At 43.1% G+C, this 15738-nt stretch overlaps 1 protein-coding gene and 1 long non-coding RNA gene across 2 annotated transcripts; one reads left to right on the plus strand and one right to left on the minus strand.

Annotated features, from left to right (window-relative positions):
* Positions 1-374: 374 nt before the first annotated feature.
* On the minus strand, positions 375-14271 carry ipo9 (importin 9). Its single transcript, XM_037101732.1, has 24 exons — positions 14075-14271; positions 11213-11274; positions 11034-11120; positions 10723-10924; positions 9921-10009; positions 9670-9756; positions 9294-9413; positions 8914-9014; positions 8234-8292; positions 7959-8110; positions 7765-7863; positions 7108-7214; positions 6794-6933; positions 6409-6571; positions 5982-6208; positions 5606-5754; positions 4888-5016; positions 4469-4744; positions 4192-4358; positions 3028-3161; positions 2714-2833; positions 2233-2346; positions 2029-2105; positions 375-1227 (listed from the first exon to the last, which is right to left on the minus strand). Exons 1-24 carry the CDS (start codon positions 14232-14234, stop codon positions 1117-1119), a joined length of 3132 nt encoding a protein of 1043 aa, XP_036957627.1. The 5' UTR covers positions 14235-14271; the 3' UTR covers positions 375-1116.
* Positions 13207-14951, plus strand: LOC119021438. Its single transcript, XR_005075569.1, has 3 exons — positions 13207-13466; positions 13608-13796; positions 14258-14951. It is a non-coding gene; the product is annotated as an uncharacterized LOC119021438 (long non-coding RNA).
* The last annotated feature ends 787 nt before the right edge of the window (positions 14952-15738 follow it).

A 15738-nucleotide genomic window follows, 5' to 3' on the forward strand; every position in this document is an offset into this window, starting at 1 on the left:
AGATACTGCTTATAAATGCTTAATAATGTCAGTGTTTTGAGCAATATTAGCAATTTTCTTCTCTTCATTAAGCATATTGATTGGTGGATAATCATGAAAATGATGTGAATCCAAAACAAGTTTAATTTGGTCAAATATGAAAATGGGCTTTAAAAGTTGAAAGTTACTGAAAAAAGCAAGACAATCAGGTACAACTTGCAATGTATAGACACTTTATAGTGAGCACACATCTGTGGAACAAGACACATTGAAGAAATGTTTTAATTTTCCCTAAAAAAAGGTGAGAATAAACTCATGTAGCTCAGTGAGATGTCACTGACTGGAAACTGTTATGTATTTCCAGCTCAGGGAGTCAAGAAAAAGGAATCTGGACGTCAAATGTGGAAATGTTGTCCTTTCTGGACTTTTATTTAGAAATTTTGTCCATCCCAACTTTTCAATGGGTAGAAGGAAATGACAAGGCTGTGAATCACCATTGCAACAGTGAGAATTCCAAAATACCCACCGTACCCCGAGACATGACAGCAGGTCGAAGAGCTTTTCACTTCCTGTCAGAAAGAGTCAACGTTTTCTGGAATACAAGGCCGCCAAATGTCTCCATCTGAACAACATGGTGTTTGTTTGTTTTGTTTTTTACTTTCCTTCAACCGTTATAAAGTCTCTCAAAAGTATTTTCCATGTTGCATTTTACTCTGTTTACACAGATACACAAAAATAACGGGCTAAGTTACAAATAGGACACGGCAAAATAGTCCGTTCATTATTCATGGTTCACCTGTCCCACCGTGAAGCCTCGACCTTTTTTATTCAAGCCTCCTGTCCAGTCTGAAATAACTCTAAAATGGTGAGTCCTCCGGCCTTCTTCAGGAACAGCCTCTCACCTCTTCCTCTGTTCATCCCATCACATGTATGTAGAGTCAGGGGGAGTTACGATAAGTGCATGTCCATTTTTTTTAAACCCTGTTCCCCTTCCTTTGCCGAGTTCATCATCCCACGTTTCTTTCTCTTTATTTCTTTGCCGTGTTGTAAATCCGTCATGACAGCAGAAGTGATGGGGCAATAGAAGAGAGGGTGTTGTAAATGGAAGAAGATGTGTTGGAGCTGCCGTCAGCAGGGCTAGAGGCCTATAGACTGCAGGGTTTGTCTCTCAGTGTTGTTGAGGTGGCCTGAGAACATGCTGTAACACGGCTGCTGGGCGAACTGTGTCAAGAAGTCTGTCAGGTAGGCCTGGGGGGAGAGACGATACAGTAGAGAGTTATAAAGCGATAAACTGATCTCTGTCTGGAATTCTCTCCATCCCGTTAATCAAAACAAAGGTGGGGAACTTTTACAAATTCAAGTTTAGATTCAATGTTCTTTTACTTGCAAAAAAATGTGATTGGGGGTGTAAGTTTGTACCAAAAAACTGAAGGTGTGCACGGGCCTTTACCATCACCGTTCAGATTTACTAAATTGAGAAAAAAAACAAAAAAACAAGGACGGATCTGATAGTGAGTCCAGAAGAGAGGGAATGGATCTGAAGTGTCTTCAGTTAGAAACACACAGTTTGCATTTTGTCAACCAAGGACATTTAAGCAAGTCCTAGGAATAGCACTGCACAAACAACAGTTATTAATCAGACGTTGGAAGTGCAAAGTGCATGCTTCATCCTCAAAGATTAATCTAACCAGGCTGGAACCATTTCCGCCTAAAGCTCCTTTATAACTGGAGCATCTTCTGATCTGATTATCACTCTTGGACAGAAAACGCTCTCTTACACTGGCGACGATGGCTGCATCTTGGCATGACAGCAGCAGCCATTCTGAACGGCTGGTTCTTCCTGGAAGCTTTTATATATTGACGTTTAAAGGACTGTAGATTTTTTCCAACAACAAAAGTGTGCCGCTGTGCTTTAAAATTTAATGAACCAAGACAAATGCACCTACATTTTTATATTGGTCATTTAACATTTAGGGTTTATATCCAGGTGACTGATGGAGATATTTAAATAGAGACACTGGAACTAAAAAGTTTAAAAGGTGAGTGTACCTGCAGGTCAATCTGATATATGGGGTCTTTCAATGCATCTGGATCATCCTCCTCATCATCCTCGTAATAATCATCATCTGCAGAACAAGAACACACCGGCATATGTAAGCTTAGTAACCTAAAACCACGTATAAGCAGGAAACATGCTGGATCTGTAGACAATCTACAGGAATAGCACAGGAGGCACTGGCGAGACACTAGTACCGTATTTGTTCGATGCGATGAGATCAGAAAGCAGCTGGCCTGCGAGCCCTTCGTCCTCTTCATCATCATCTTCCCCCTCTTCCGCCTCGTTGTCCTCCCACATGCCGCTGGAGTCTGAGAGAAACAACAGCTGGTGAAGGAAATGTCTGCTGTCCAATTTTTTTCAGCTCAAAAAAGAAATACAACAAATCTACTGTCTGCAGGGACCCAACAGTTCATTCTACTTAACGTTTACTGAAATCAGGACATGCTGACGATGGAAACGCTCAACACAGAGTTAAATCACCAGTTAGTATTGTCAAATTGAGAGCTGAGAGTGGCACAGGAAATAAATACACCAACGTAAATAAAGGCTAGCAGAACAGAGGTTTGTATTTAGGCTGACATCTTGTTTCCCCACAATAATTTCATACAAGAGGTATGGATGCAAGGTCAATCCACTCAGTGTTCATCAAAAAGCCTTTGTGTTATATATTCTCACCTTGGCTCCAGTCTGCTGCGTTTGCCCTGCTGGTGTTTGCCTCCACTACCGTCGACAGCTCATTGATGATCAATTTAAAGATCTTCACTAGCAAAGGAATGTTGGTCCACCTCTCTGGGTCTGTGGAGGAGGAAGAAACAGAGCTCAACATTAACAACATGCACTGTTTCATGGTATATATTCTAATACCACTGTATGGATGTTAAGTGTTTGTTGCAACCTAAGCAGTCTGAGTAAAAAAAATATCTATAAAAAAGGCATTAATATAATGTGTTGATGGATTCATCTCTCTCTAAAGGGATTTGGAGCCTTACTCTTGGCAGCTTTGGAGCGTGTGCGAATGCCGTCTTCAGGGCTGTAGATCTCTTCTCCCTTCACAACAATGTCCTGCAGACGTTTGTCGTCAGTGTTGAGGCCGTGCTGCAGCAGCTTACAGAGAGCCACCGTGCTGCAGGAAAGAACAGATGACAACATTTTGAAACATGTGACAAGGGTGTAGAAAAGAAAGAAATAGTTAAAGGCTTTGAAAAAGCCTTCTTATGTCATTTTTAGAGCTATACTGGAAGCAGAAACTGTCAATCAATGTGGAAGATTAAACCCAATGTCACTGATGCCAAGTGCCCCAAAGCAGGCACAGCCTGAAGCATCCATCTGAGGAGCTGCAGTGCCAAAGGCTGAGTTAATACACTAGTTTGTGAGACATGAGACAAGAGGCAAATGTGTTTATAACAGTTAAGCTGAATTGGAACTTGAACATTTTTCAAATAGTCTCCCCTGGAAGGCATTTTCTGATTTTGCATTCATTTGCACACAATAAAAGTGGGAGAAATTTTCGTGTAAATGACAAAAAGAAAAAAAAGCTTGACTGAAGGTCAAACCACACTGACACACACCTGTCAGTGTGTGAAGTGGGTGTGAATAATGGATTCTCAGTTTGCATGATGATGTGGTCACAGGTAGTGATGTGAACGGATAAGATGTTACTGATGCCAATATCTTTAATACACCTATTTTCAGCCTCCATGCAAAAATTTTATCATGTCTGCGTCTGAACGCAAATGTAGAAACAGACTAAAAAACGGAATGCATGTGATCAACTTATCATTTGTCATTACAACCAACACTGTTGTCATCTTTAACGGTGACATGACACCAGGCTTTGGGCCATTTCTTCCTCTCCACCACAACTCCTTCAAGCATGTTTCCAGAAGTGTAGACACACGACTCTGGGGTCATTGTTTTGCAAAGTGCAACTGCCATAAAAACACGGCAGCATCGATAAGAGGAACTGATAAGCTTTTACAAAAACCTGAAAATTTAGACCTGATTCTCAACTGGAACCAATCTTCATTTCCAATTCTTACTTAAAGAGGATGCTGAGCCATCGCTAGCAAGCTACTGAGACATCACCAACTTCGAGTCATTGTTTGAAAATAATTGTTTTGGGAAAGAAAGGATTAATAAAAATGTTGTCTAACCTGACTTTACCCTCGTACTGTCCATAGAAGAGGTGCTGCCTGCTCATCCACTCTGTCATGACAAACTCCAGGGCAGGTTTCCCAGTTGGACCAGGCAGACTACACAAGAACTCCAACAGAGGCTCCAGCTGGGAGTGAACCAGGTGGGCGAACACCATGATCAGAGACTAGAGAGAACAAGACAGGAGAATTTATCAAGCAGTGAAGGTAACCGCACCATCAACAAATAAAGACCAGGTTTTTAAACATTCCACGAGCTCGTTCAGCCGTCTCCTACCTGCATGACACTCAGAGTCTCTGCTTGCTGCATCTTGCTCAGAATCGCTCGCAGGATCTGGTCCAGCTGTTCCCCGAGCTCGGTTCCTGCCCGGGAGATCAGAGTGGACACCAACCTGCCCACGAAGGCAGCAGTGAACTCTGAGGTCCGAGGGTCCAGCAGCTGGTTGACCACCTGCATGACGTACCAGAGGCCGCTGTTCCCCTGCTCGTCCCTCCACTGAGCGATCTGCTCGAGGGCGACGGAGACGTACGCTCGCAGACACTCGCCACCATTCTTTAGAGGAGAGGGGAGGGAGGTGATGAAAGGGCAATGAGAGAAGAGGGGAGTTAGAATGTAGAATAGGTTACACTTAATTTAGTTTTTAACTGAACATCTATTCTTTATAGGAAAAAAACAAAACAGGAACTCTGGTTTACCTGCATTATCGTGTTGTCATCGGTGCGCAAAGTGCACTGAGCCACCACAGGAAACGCCTGACACACCAGCATCTCTGAGAGAGGGGGCTTGGTGTTTCGGACAACTGTGGTCAGGATGTCTATGGATGTCTGTGGTACAGACAGAGGAGAAGTAAAGTGGTCAGATTTTGTTTTGAATCTAATGCATGTCAATGCTGAGTCATCATGAGTCATGCAGGACATTAGGATCTTATGTGGTTGCTGACAGAAATTATTTAACCATCTTAATGCTAACACTAGAATACATAGTATGAGAAAATGCAGGAAGCATAATAAACTGACAAGACTGTAAAATGCTTTTCAAAGTTTTCCAGCACTTGTACAAGTCCTGGGTGCATCACAATTCAAGATCAATGAAAAGGGACGGAGGCAGAAGTTGACATCATCAGATGCATGAAATTGGACAAAGTATAAGGACAATAATTACAGGCCCCACTCATCATCAGCATCTCCCACAAATTTAACTGCAAACTGCCCATTTCATTTTTGAGAAACTTCGGCCATGCACCAAAGTGTTGATCAGGGGGAAAAGTTGGCATGGGACAGGAGCCTGCCTGTAGTTTTTTCTGGGACATCACGTTATGGACCAAAGAAATACAGAACGACTGACCTCATTGGATTTACTGTGCCACCCTTTCTTTCTACACTTCTATGTCTTTTTGTGGCCCTGTATACTTACGGCACACAGTCCAGAGGGAATCTTGTCAGGCGGTGCCTGCATGATGCTGACCAGTGTGGGGATGAGACGCATCTGCATGGGGCCCTGGCAGCCTTCGATCTGAGCCAGTTCTTTAAAGATGTCCTGAGCCAGGGACGCCACCACAGGGTCTGAGGAGAAGAGAGGAGGCAAATCAAATGCATGTGTCTCTTAACCCAACAGGTCTATGTCTTCTCAGGGAAACATGTTATTTTCTGTTACTGATTCCAGCTTATCTGTGTAAAAGTATTGCAAACAAGCTGGACAATTTAAAGTCTTAAGTCTCGAAAGAAAAGTAAAAGTTTGGTGTGCATGTAGCATTAAAGTCTGACAGATGATGTGGTCACTGGAGGATTACCATTGTTATATTTAAGGAAAATGGCAATGGTGAGGGGGCAGATCTTGTTCTCGGCGTTGGTGGTGAAGGCCGGGTCGACAGTGCAGACGATGCAGAGTGTCTCCATGACGAGGGTGAGCACCTCGGAGCTGAATTGAGCAGCGAGTTGGACCAGTCCCTCGAGGATGCTGGGGAGGAAGGGCTGAAGGACGTGGGTGCTCTCCGACAGCTTCAGCTGATCACAATACCTGAAGAAAAACATGGATAGTTGATGAACTGACATTTTTAATTTAACCCCTTGAAATACATTCTCAATACCTGTGAAATGTGTTAATTCCTGACATACAGCATGTGTTCAGCTACTAACTCAGCCAGTGTTTAGGTGGACTGATGTGTTTTTCCAGACTGCAGCCTGTTAGCAGTGCATATAAAATCACAGTTTGCTCACCCCCAAATGGCCCTGACTGCGGAGATGCGGACAGATGGTGGCTGGCTGTCGTGGAGGCCACTGACGGTGGCCTGGAGGAACTGCTGGATGAGCTCAGGAGACATGGCGGCTGTGAATCGACTGGCCGCCCACAACGCTCGCCCGAGGAGGAACGGAGACGCCGCTGGTCAAGAGAAAACAAAAAACAAGAGGCGGTAGAGAAGGACGAGTGAAAAGAAGCAACAGTGAGGCAGTTATTTTGCACGACATTGTGATGTCTTTCCAGTCCAATAATGAGACTGTCTGTCTGTTTGTAGTAATGTGTTTCCTGTGAGATACTGAGTCACTTTCAAAGGAACCTTCAGTAAATAGATTTCTTTATAAACAGGGTCAGTTTAAGACTCACCTGCCAAGTTGAGATCAGCGAGGATAACACTGGCCAGGAAGCCGTGCATGTCAAACTGGATACGACCGTTCTTCACGTTCTCTGTGATGATTGTTTTGACAGAGCCGAGGGCCAACATGCAAGCCTCATGGATCTTCCACCTGGATAAATTAACAATTACTTTTCTGACTTAAAAGCACAGGTCTGCACAGATTAAATCAAACACAATAAAAGCTGTACATTTCAAGAGTTTGTCCTCAATCACAGTCACTCAAATTCAACAAATCTTTCAGACCAAACACAGAGATGCAGTTAGAGTCTGTGTTTCTCCTCACCAGTGCTCATTGCCACTGTTTTTAGCCTGCTCTGCCTCCTGAAGGTGTCTGGTTGCCGCCGCTGCCAGCGCTGCTGCGCTCTCATTCTGAAACTCTGCGGCAACAGCCTGAAAGCAGAGGTCAAAGGTTTCCATTGTCATACGCACCCTCGGGGCTGCAAAGTTAGTCGATGAGCAGAGAGTTGCTATGAGACCGCAGCAAATTTAACCATGCTGGACATTTGTGACCCTTGTTTGACATGTGACTGCACTGTTCAGCATTTCCATGATTCAACAATGCATAGAAAAATCTCTGTTCATGAGTAAACATCCATTTTCAGTCCATTTCAAGGACTAAAGCAACGTGGTTCAACAGATGCTTCAAGTCTTTGCAGAGGGTTTATGTGTAGGAGAAGAAAAGGGAGAGCAAGGAGGTGTTTTCTCGTGATATATGTGTAGAAACCTGGCAGACATGAATGTCCTACCACCCTCTGCAGACCTGACCGGCCAAAAAACTATGACTGAAAAGTTATGATTTTAATTTTACCCAGTTCGTCATGCATTTTGCCTGAAACTGATATGCAAACTGACTTGCTCAGACAAATATTGGGTTCCATTTTAGAGAGTGAGAAGCACTTTGCTGTCAATTTTGCAGTAAGAGTTGTATGTTTTCTCTCACCAGCAGCAGGTCCTGAGCAGAGATCCTGACAGAGTAGGAGAAGGTGTCGTCATCCTCATCCTCTACAAACTGCTGCGGGTTAGCTGTCCACACTTTGATCTGAAGAAACAAGAGGACAAACAATCAGACCTGACACCGGAGAATCACCATAAACACACACACTGTGTTTACTTCTGCTATACAAGCAGCCCCACCTGATCCTCAGTGATCTGCATGTACAGGATGATGTAGTAGATGAGTTCGGGCAGGGCTTTCTTCACCGTGCTCTTGAACTTGTTGTTCTCCAGCAGCGTGTGCACAAACTCAAAGATGCTGAACACCAGATTCTCAAATCCCAAAACTTCACCTGCAGAAATGAGCAAATAATAACGTAAGATTTCAAAAAGCTGCTATGGTGATGAAAACCTTCAAAAGTCAGTGTAAAAACAGATGAATTAAAAGAAGTAAGGATGATGTGAACTCTGCTTACCGTCTGAGTCAACAGGATCATCCACTTCCTCTGTGTAGTTGACTTCTGTCCTCACATAAGTGAACATTTGGTTAAGGAATACTTAACAAAAATGTTTTCAGTCTCTCTAGCTTTCATTTCTTTCTCTCGTCAGTACTCATCTAACTGGACTGTTACAGTCTCACTATCCGCTTCACCCACCCGACAAAGTTTATTTCAGAGGAGTCTACAGCACGTATGTCTCGACATGAAAGTTCTTGATTTTGCTGAGTAAGCAGGTCACTTACGGGCAGCTGCGTGAGTTGCTGAACTGAGGTGGATTTCGGTGGTTTTGAGACGATGTTCTGTAACCAGAAGCCCACAAAAACCTCACAAGTGTCCGAGACAAAATGTCCAAAAGGAAGTAAAACCTTCTGCTTTTACAGCGCTATCGAGTCGTAACTATTCAATTGATTAATTGTGATAAGCTGCAGATATATCAATTTATTGTTGAGTCCATGCTAAATGCTCATCACAATTTCCCAGAGCAATTAAGTGACATCTTTGGATTGCTTCTTCCGTCCAAACAACAGTCCAAAACCTTAATTTACTGTCATATATGACAAACCCCCCCCCCAGCAAATCCTTACTTTAAAGAGGCTGCAACTGGCTAATCATTGCAGCATACAACACGAACAGCAGGGAGAACTTGTGAAGGATATAAAGCTGCACTTTCAGTCAGTGTATTCCACACAATGGGTAAAATCTGCTGCATGGACGACACCATAGGTTTGGGGAAGTTCTTCACCAATGCTGTTACTGCCTGTTGAAGAACGGGAAATGTGAATTCAAAACCTTAAGTTGCAGACACTGCATTTGCAAAAACAATTAAAAACAACTTTTATCTTCTTGTTTCTTGAGTGAATAAATAACAATTGCCCAACAGGTCCAAAAATCTTAAAAAATAGAAGTACTATATTTCCCTCCAAACTGTATCTTCTTCTCTCCTCCACAGTCAAACCTGCAGGGTTTCCCCTTCAGAGTTTTACATATTCTAGAGTCATGCTTAACAACTACTCAATGACTCTTCTCAGTCTCTCACCTTGAGGACTTCCATCTTGAGGCCGCTGTCAGACGAGGGTCCATCAGGCATCTGCAGAGCCTGCACAAATGCTTCTGTGAACTGCTGCACCACGGGGAAGATCAACGCCTTGGCTGCACCCTATACAGGAGGTTCAGTAAATACAACTGTGATACTACAGCAAACCTGCAAAACATTTCACAAACACTGATTTAAGAGAAAACCCAAACACACCATCTCCTCAGTTGTATTTTTTGAGAAATGATCTCTTTCAAAGTAAATTACCAACTTTTCCCATGGCAAAATACAGTTACTTAAAAGTAAAATAAAGGTTCATTATATAAATGTGTCATTATTCATATAATATCTGAAGAAATCATCATGTCAACTGTCTCACCTTCTCAAGCTCTTCAATAGCACAGATGAGGTTGGCACAGGTAGTAAATATCTCCACTGCTCTGGATCGAGTACGAATACTGTACACCTGAAACAGGTCAGAGCATCATTAAAGACGACTCAAACAGAACAACACAAGATATCAGCAACATGAGAAAGTACAGTTATAACGAGTAGTTAACTGAAAAATATACAGTGACTGTACTTCTCATTCGGCATAGTTTCACTATAAGGTGAGAGATGTGGTAATACCTCAGCCATGGTGAAGATCTTGTACATTTCAGGTAAGATGACTGGAGCCACTAGCGGCATCTGAGTATCCGTCACTTCCCGAGTAAACTCTGGACACATAAGAGAACTTGTTACAAAACATAAAGACTAAAATATTTGAGATTTTATCTTTATTCAGAAAAGTTATTACTTCACTTTTTTAAAATTTTTGTCTCAAATGTTTCATTCTGTTGAGTTTAGAATAGAGTACCACAGGAATGTCAAACATTTTTCAAAGTTTTCATGATGGGTTTTTGGTTAAACACCTGAAGTAAGTCTGCAGTTTAACACAAGCTTTGGAGCTTGTGTCCCCATCGATTTTTTTCTAGTGGGAGAAAGGTGGTGGCGCTGTGCTCAGGGGCGCTGAGATGAAACGCTGGTGCACTGATGGAAAAAACGCTGCACACGTGTCTTGACAACTGCTGTTGTCTGATACATTGCAGCTTTGGAGTTTGTTTTTCATCCGACAAATATATAGTGGCTATTATCGCCTAGGCCAGGAACCCAATCATAAAACTGGTTGGTTCGTGTGTGCAAATTATCTTGCTGAACAAAATGTGAAGCATCACAATGCTGTGTTTGCCACAGAGCTTATTTTCTGCAGTAATTCACTTGTAAAAGTTTATGGGCTTTGTGTTGAGGTAACCAGGTCTGCTCTCTATCAACAAAAGCAACCTTGTGGTAGAAAATATGACAGTAACATATTTTAGAGGATGTACATGCACAGCTTCAGTGTGTAGGTGTGTGTGTGTGTGTGTGTGTGTGTGTGTGATTGATCACTTACCTGTGAGGACCCTCATGGCCCCATGAACAGCATTGACATCTCCGCTAACCAGCATCTCCATCAGCAGGGTGAACAGCTGCGGCCAGGCCTCGGGCCAGTCCCAGTGGGCAATGGCTGACACGGCATATGCAACACTGGAGCGGACTTTGCTGATCGCCTCTCGCAGACCGCTGGGCAGCAGCCCTCTAATGGCGGCTTTAGCCTTGATGGGGACACCAGAGTTTGACAACATTCAGCACAAAAACTCCTCTGAGGTCAAATTGAGAGAGAAAAGAGTAAAACAGATGTATCCAAGGTGAGGACATGTTTACCTGATCTGTAGTTTCAGGAGGCCTGAACTTCTCTGACTGGGAACACCAGTGAGTCTCCACATACTGCTTCAGGATAACTGATGCCAACTGTAATCACAGTCAGGACAACGCATGAGCAGATCATCATCAATAATGTCAGAAGAATTGTGACATGCATGCGGAGACTGGGCTGTGCTCACCTGACGGATTGCGAGAGCCCCCTGAGGGTCAACTGTGAGTTCTGCCAGGTGAACGCCAAACTCTACAACATAAACCAGACAGCAAAAAAGAAAGGAAAAATTGACACATAAATCTCAGATCATGCAGAGCATTGTACAGTAATAAGGAGTCATATCAAGGACCTGGAAATAAAAAGCAAATTAACACAGATCTATCTGCACAAACTCATGCTGACTGCTTCTGACGATGCATCAACTATACACCAACTTCAACAAATTTAGTGTTTAATATAAGTCCTTTTGTAGCGGGAGACGTTGCCGTTTTTAAAGTTGTGATCATTCGTTTTCTTGGGAAGATTAAATAGCTGCAGCAGTGACAAATGGCAGATGCATTGTGTGATGCCAAGATAAATAAGAAACAAACAAACACATAAAGCCAGAGCATATTTGCAGAACAATTGTATCTAAGGTGGAAGTAAATATGATAAATACTGTACTGCAGTAAATGACAACAACTGTGTAATTTGGTTCAAAGGCCAAACACATCCCCAATAATCCACTGAGGTACAAAGCTAACAGGCACTGGGGACTGAACCTGGGCGGACAGGCATGCAGAGAGATTAACACACAGTTCAGGATCAGCATCAACCTCAGCTCTGAACCCGCTCTCTCCCACCGGGTTTTACTAAGAGTGACATCAGGCGCCAGAAGACAATGTTAATGCTGACAATTCTGCCTTAGAAAGGGGCCAGCGGAAAGGGCCGGCCTCGCTGCGACGCTGCAGTACAGCCGACACACACTGTGGACAATCAGCCTTTCACCAGGGCACGAGGATCGCAGGACAGACAATGGGAAGTCTGGTGGAGGATAAGCTACAGCCGCTAGGTACTGTACTCATCTGTCCCATATCAAAAAAGAACATGATGGGTTATGGGTATCATTTCCCCAAAACATAGGTGCCACCATGCTGGTATTCTTTTGCATTTGTATCTTGAAAACAACAAACTTTCAAAAGCACCTTTCAAAACCAAAGCTACAAGGTGCTTCACGGAGCATAACAGCAGAACAAGTGACAAATTGATGGGGTCAAAACACTAATTTGAACTAAATCAATCTTGTTGTGGGCTGTTATTGCAGTAATGCACATGGTGAGACAATGTTTATTTAAGAATACTATTTAAGAATACTTATTTAAGAATCCTTGAGAGTTGGTATGTGACCCACAAATAACCAAAGAGCAGAACAAAAAGAGGAAGAAAAGGAAGCAGGGCAGCCCGTCGTGCTCATGACCTCAAACTGCTGCACCTGGGAAGATAGTAGCTTATATACATCATCTTATATGTTGGCTGATAACAAAAGGTTTAGAGATTATAATGCAGAAAAAGGTGCAGGGGGTCATTTATAATTCTTGATGTTTAATTGCACTGATTATGTTTAGGAAAATATTGATTAAATTGATTAAAATTTATTGTGTAGTATTTATTATTATGTATTTGCACAGTCTTATATTTCATTTGACAAACGTGTGATTCATGTCACAATTCAAGCCGGATCGAAGAATTATTCGTCTCTCTTCACTCACTACCACAAAACAAGTTTTTCCAAAATACAGTCCCATGGAACAAACCGGACGAGGCTTGACTTTGGCTCTCTGTGTGGATATCTGTTTTGTTTCGGTTTTTTTTTTTTTAACAGTTTGAGGAAGACATCACAACTGCAATTGGCAACCTGTGTTAGATAGTTCAGAGGTGAGCAGAAAAGTATTAACACAACAAATGTTTTTAGAGCTATGGAAGGTTCAAACCTCTGTCTTTGCTCATTACATCTTCCACAGACTTTCATCGATTCCATATTGGGACCTTGCAAAATTATATGTCTATCGGTATCTGCCATGAGATGCAAGCAATCCATCTAACGCATGCCGTAAACAGACTGTTTATCCTCTTTGATCTGTCCCTCTTGCACGTGTAACCTGATGGTGCTGAGTATGATGATGATAATGATGATGATGGGCGGGAGAGGCCCCTAGGGAGACAACTTCGCGGGAAAATCTGTCATAGGGCATTGGTCGGTTTCCATAGCAACAGCGGAAAGAAATTAATGACCAAGTCATTGAATTGGGAGTAATCTAACTTTTGGACTCACTAGAAGTCTAGAAGGACTGCATCTCACAAACTGTCGCTCATAAGATGACATACAGTAGTCTTTTAAGCAGCAGTTGGCTCAGGATGCTAACTGCTGTCACCCCCCCTCCATCTTTTTCCAACTGACGCTGGTAAGTTCCAAAGCGCTCGAGACCAGAAACGGTGGCGTGCCTAGCAAGTAACTTCAGATTTGTTTCCATATATTAGCTATTTTAGTCACACGTTATGGACAAGTAAGCTTAAATAAACGATAACTGGGTGTCTTTTTACAGAGGCAGACGGAGAAGTATCGTCCACCCTGTTGCTGTGCTGCCGGGGGGTCCACACAGCCCCCCTCCATGTGCTTCATATAACTTCCTCCCTAGCAAACGTTAATGATTATACTCGTGGGGACGGTTTTTTGTGACTTGTCCGATAACTGCGGTTTGAACAACATTGAGCAGATAACAGCCGGAGCTGAGGTAAGGACAACACGTTTTTAAGCTAACTTGGTCATCACCAACTTCTGAAAATTACGGCCTAACGTTAGCACACTCAGAGCCGAGACGGTTCCCCGGCTAACGCGTTGACTGTTAGCTACTTCTCAGCCTAGCAAAAACAAAGTTAGCCCCGGTGGAGGAAGGAGACAGCTGTCCGCATGCTGTCCGCAGAGGCCCACGCTGATGATGGGTGAGGGCACCGGGCAGCTAGCCGCCGTTAACTCCTCAAACTAGCGTTGACAAACTATCCCCCCACTCACCCTCTGTCACTTCCAGCACTTTGATCTGCTCCTCCGCGGCGGCGCGCACTTCTTGAACCGGGGACAGGATGGCCGTCAGCGTCTCGATCAGAGCCTCTTTCAGTCCCTGTTGGACCGGGCCGGCGGCCGGACCGGGCCGAGCACTACCCGCTGCACTCATGCCTGCTGTGTTTTTACCCGCAGCCCGCTACAGAGTCAGTCCGACCACCACCACCACCCGGGGAGGAGCAGAGAACCACAGACGCGAAGCGCGCCAATGCATGGAAACGTGGAGGCGGGGTTTTGCCAGAGGAAGCACATTTTGGCGTCCGGTTCGGCCCACGTGTTTTTTTGGGTCTGTTTTTGTTTTTAAAACTCTGGCTCCCTCATGTGGAGCGGGGGAAAATTACACCACTCAGAATGAGTTGGGGATATATTCGTGGTTCTCTTGATTGTTTATTCTGTGTCATATCTCAATTTATATTTCGTATTTTGCGAATTTAACATGATCATCATTTTTTTGACTTGTATTGCATATCCATGTACATGCACATATGCACCCATATCCCAATAACCTTAATTAACTAATTTTGAGTAGTGTACTCACTCAAAGCCTCTTCTATAAGACAGCAAAATAATATTTAGTGGCCTTTCACGCACAAAATGGCCTGTAAACCTTAACTTTCATTTCCATGCACATGCACCCACATCCCAAAATCCCTAGCTAATTTTGAGTGGTGTGTATTTTCAACTCCTGTCTGCAATATGACTATTGTTACCACTATTTATAACCTATAATTAGCACACCTGTGTTTACTGGGAGTTTGCCAGAATACATGCCAAAGAAGGGGGTCTTGCCCGAAATGTCTGTGTGGCAAGAATAAACAGTTTGATCAGAGTGCTGTCCTTTATTTTTCTTTTATTTACTACAAGAGGGTTTCAGCACCCAGTACTGAAGCTATATACATAAGAATAAGAGGTGAAGTGTTTTATGCGTAAAAGAGGTATTGGCATATTTTAGTGTTATACAGCCAAATGTATGCTGACATCCCTTTTTGTGTACTTCTGGGCTGTTTTTAATGATTTGGACAATATTCCTTTAGTTCCTGTTAAAGGATCTCAGGACTTGGGAGACTTTATGTTTAGTTTATGCTGGGTTAGCTCTAAGAAGCTATTTTATCTTCAGTTTATTTTAGTTATTTTTTTAAATTTTTTTTTCAACAAGTCCCCATCTACTTTAGTTGTTTGTGTGAATGTTGCACCGCCATTTGCCTGCGAACCTCCAGAGATGTTTTGTGGACTGCAAAACTTCCCGTGACTCTCCAACAGCATGAGGGTGATTTACATTTTTGAATGAACTGTTCCTTTCAGGAAAATCTTAATGCAACCACGCATGATGCTATTTTTATGTTCTCTGTTTCTGACTTTGCAGTGACAGTTTTGGGAATACCCTTTTTGTTTTTCATGCTCAAAGTGAGGTTGATACATAAATGGTTGGCCTGACCTAAACTCTAGCAAACATCTTTGGGATGAAGAAGAGGATTGTGAACCAGGCCTAACATCCACCTAACATCCCGTGGGACCAAAGTCATGCAGCCAAACCTTGTCGAAAGCTTTCCAAGAAAAATGGAGGCTGTTACAGCGCCACATTAATGCCCATAATTTGTGAACAAGACATTCAACCA

The sequence above is a fragment of the Acanthopagrus latus genome, chromosome 6 (genome assembly GCF_904848185.1).
Source record: "Acanthopagrus latus isolate v.2019 chromosome 6, fAcaLat1.1, whole genome shotgun sequence".
Classification (NCBI taxonomy): domain Eukaryota; kingdom Metazoa; phylum Chordata; class Actinopteri; order Spariformes; family Sparidae; genus Acanthopagrus; species Acanthopagrus latus.

Excerpts from the sequence above, each read along its gene's own strand:
- ipo9 (XM_037101732.1), bottom strand. The coding sequence starts at position 14,234 with ATGAGTGCAGCGGGTAGTGCTCGGCCCGGTCCGGCCGCCGGCCCGGTC. Across the intron at positions 9,414-9,669 it reads CTATTGAAGAGCTTGAGAAG|GGTGCAGCCAAGGCGTTGAT; the intron begins GTGAGACAGTTG and ends CCTCCTGTATAG. Across the intron at positions 6,934-7,107 it reads AACAGTGGCAATGAGCACTG|GTGGAAGATCCATGAGGCTT; the intron begins GTGAGGAGAAAC and ends TAATTTATCCAG.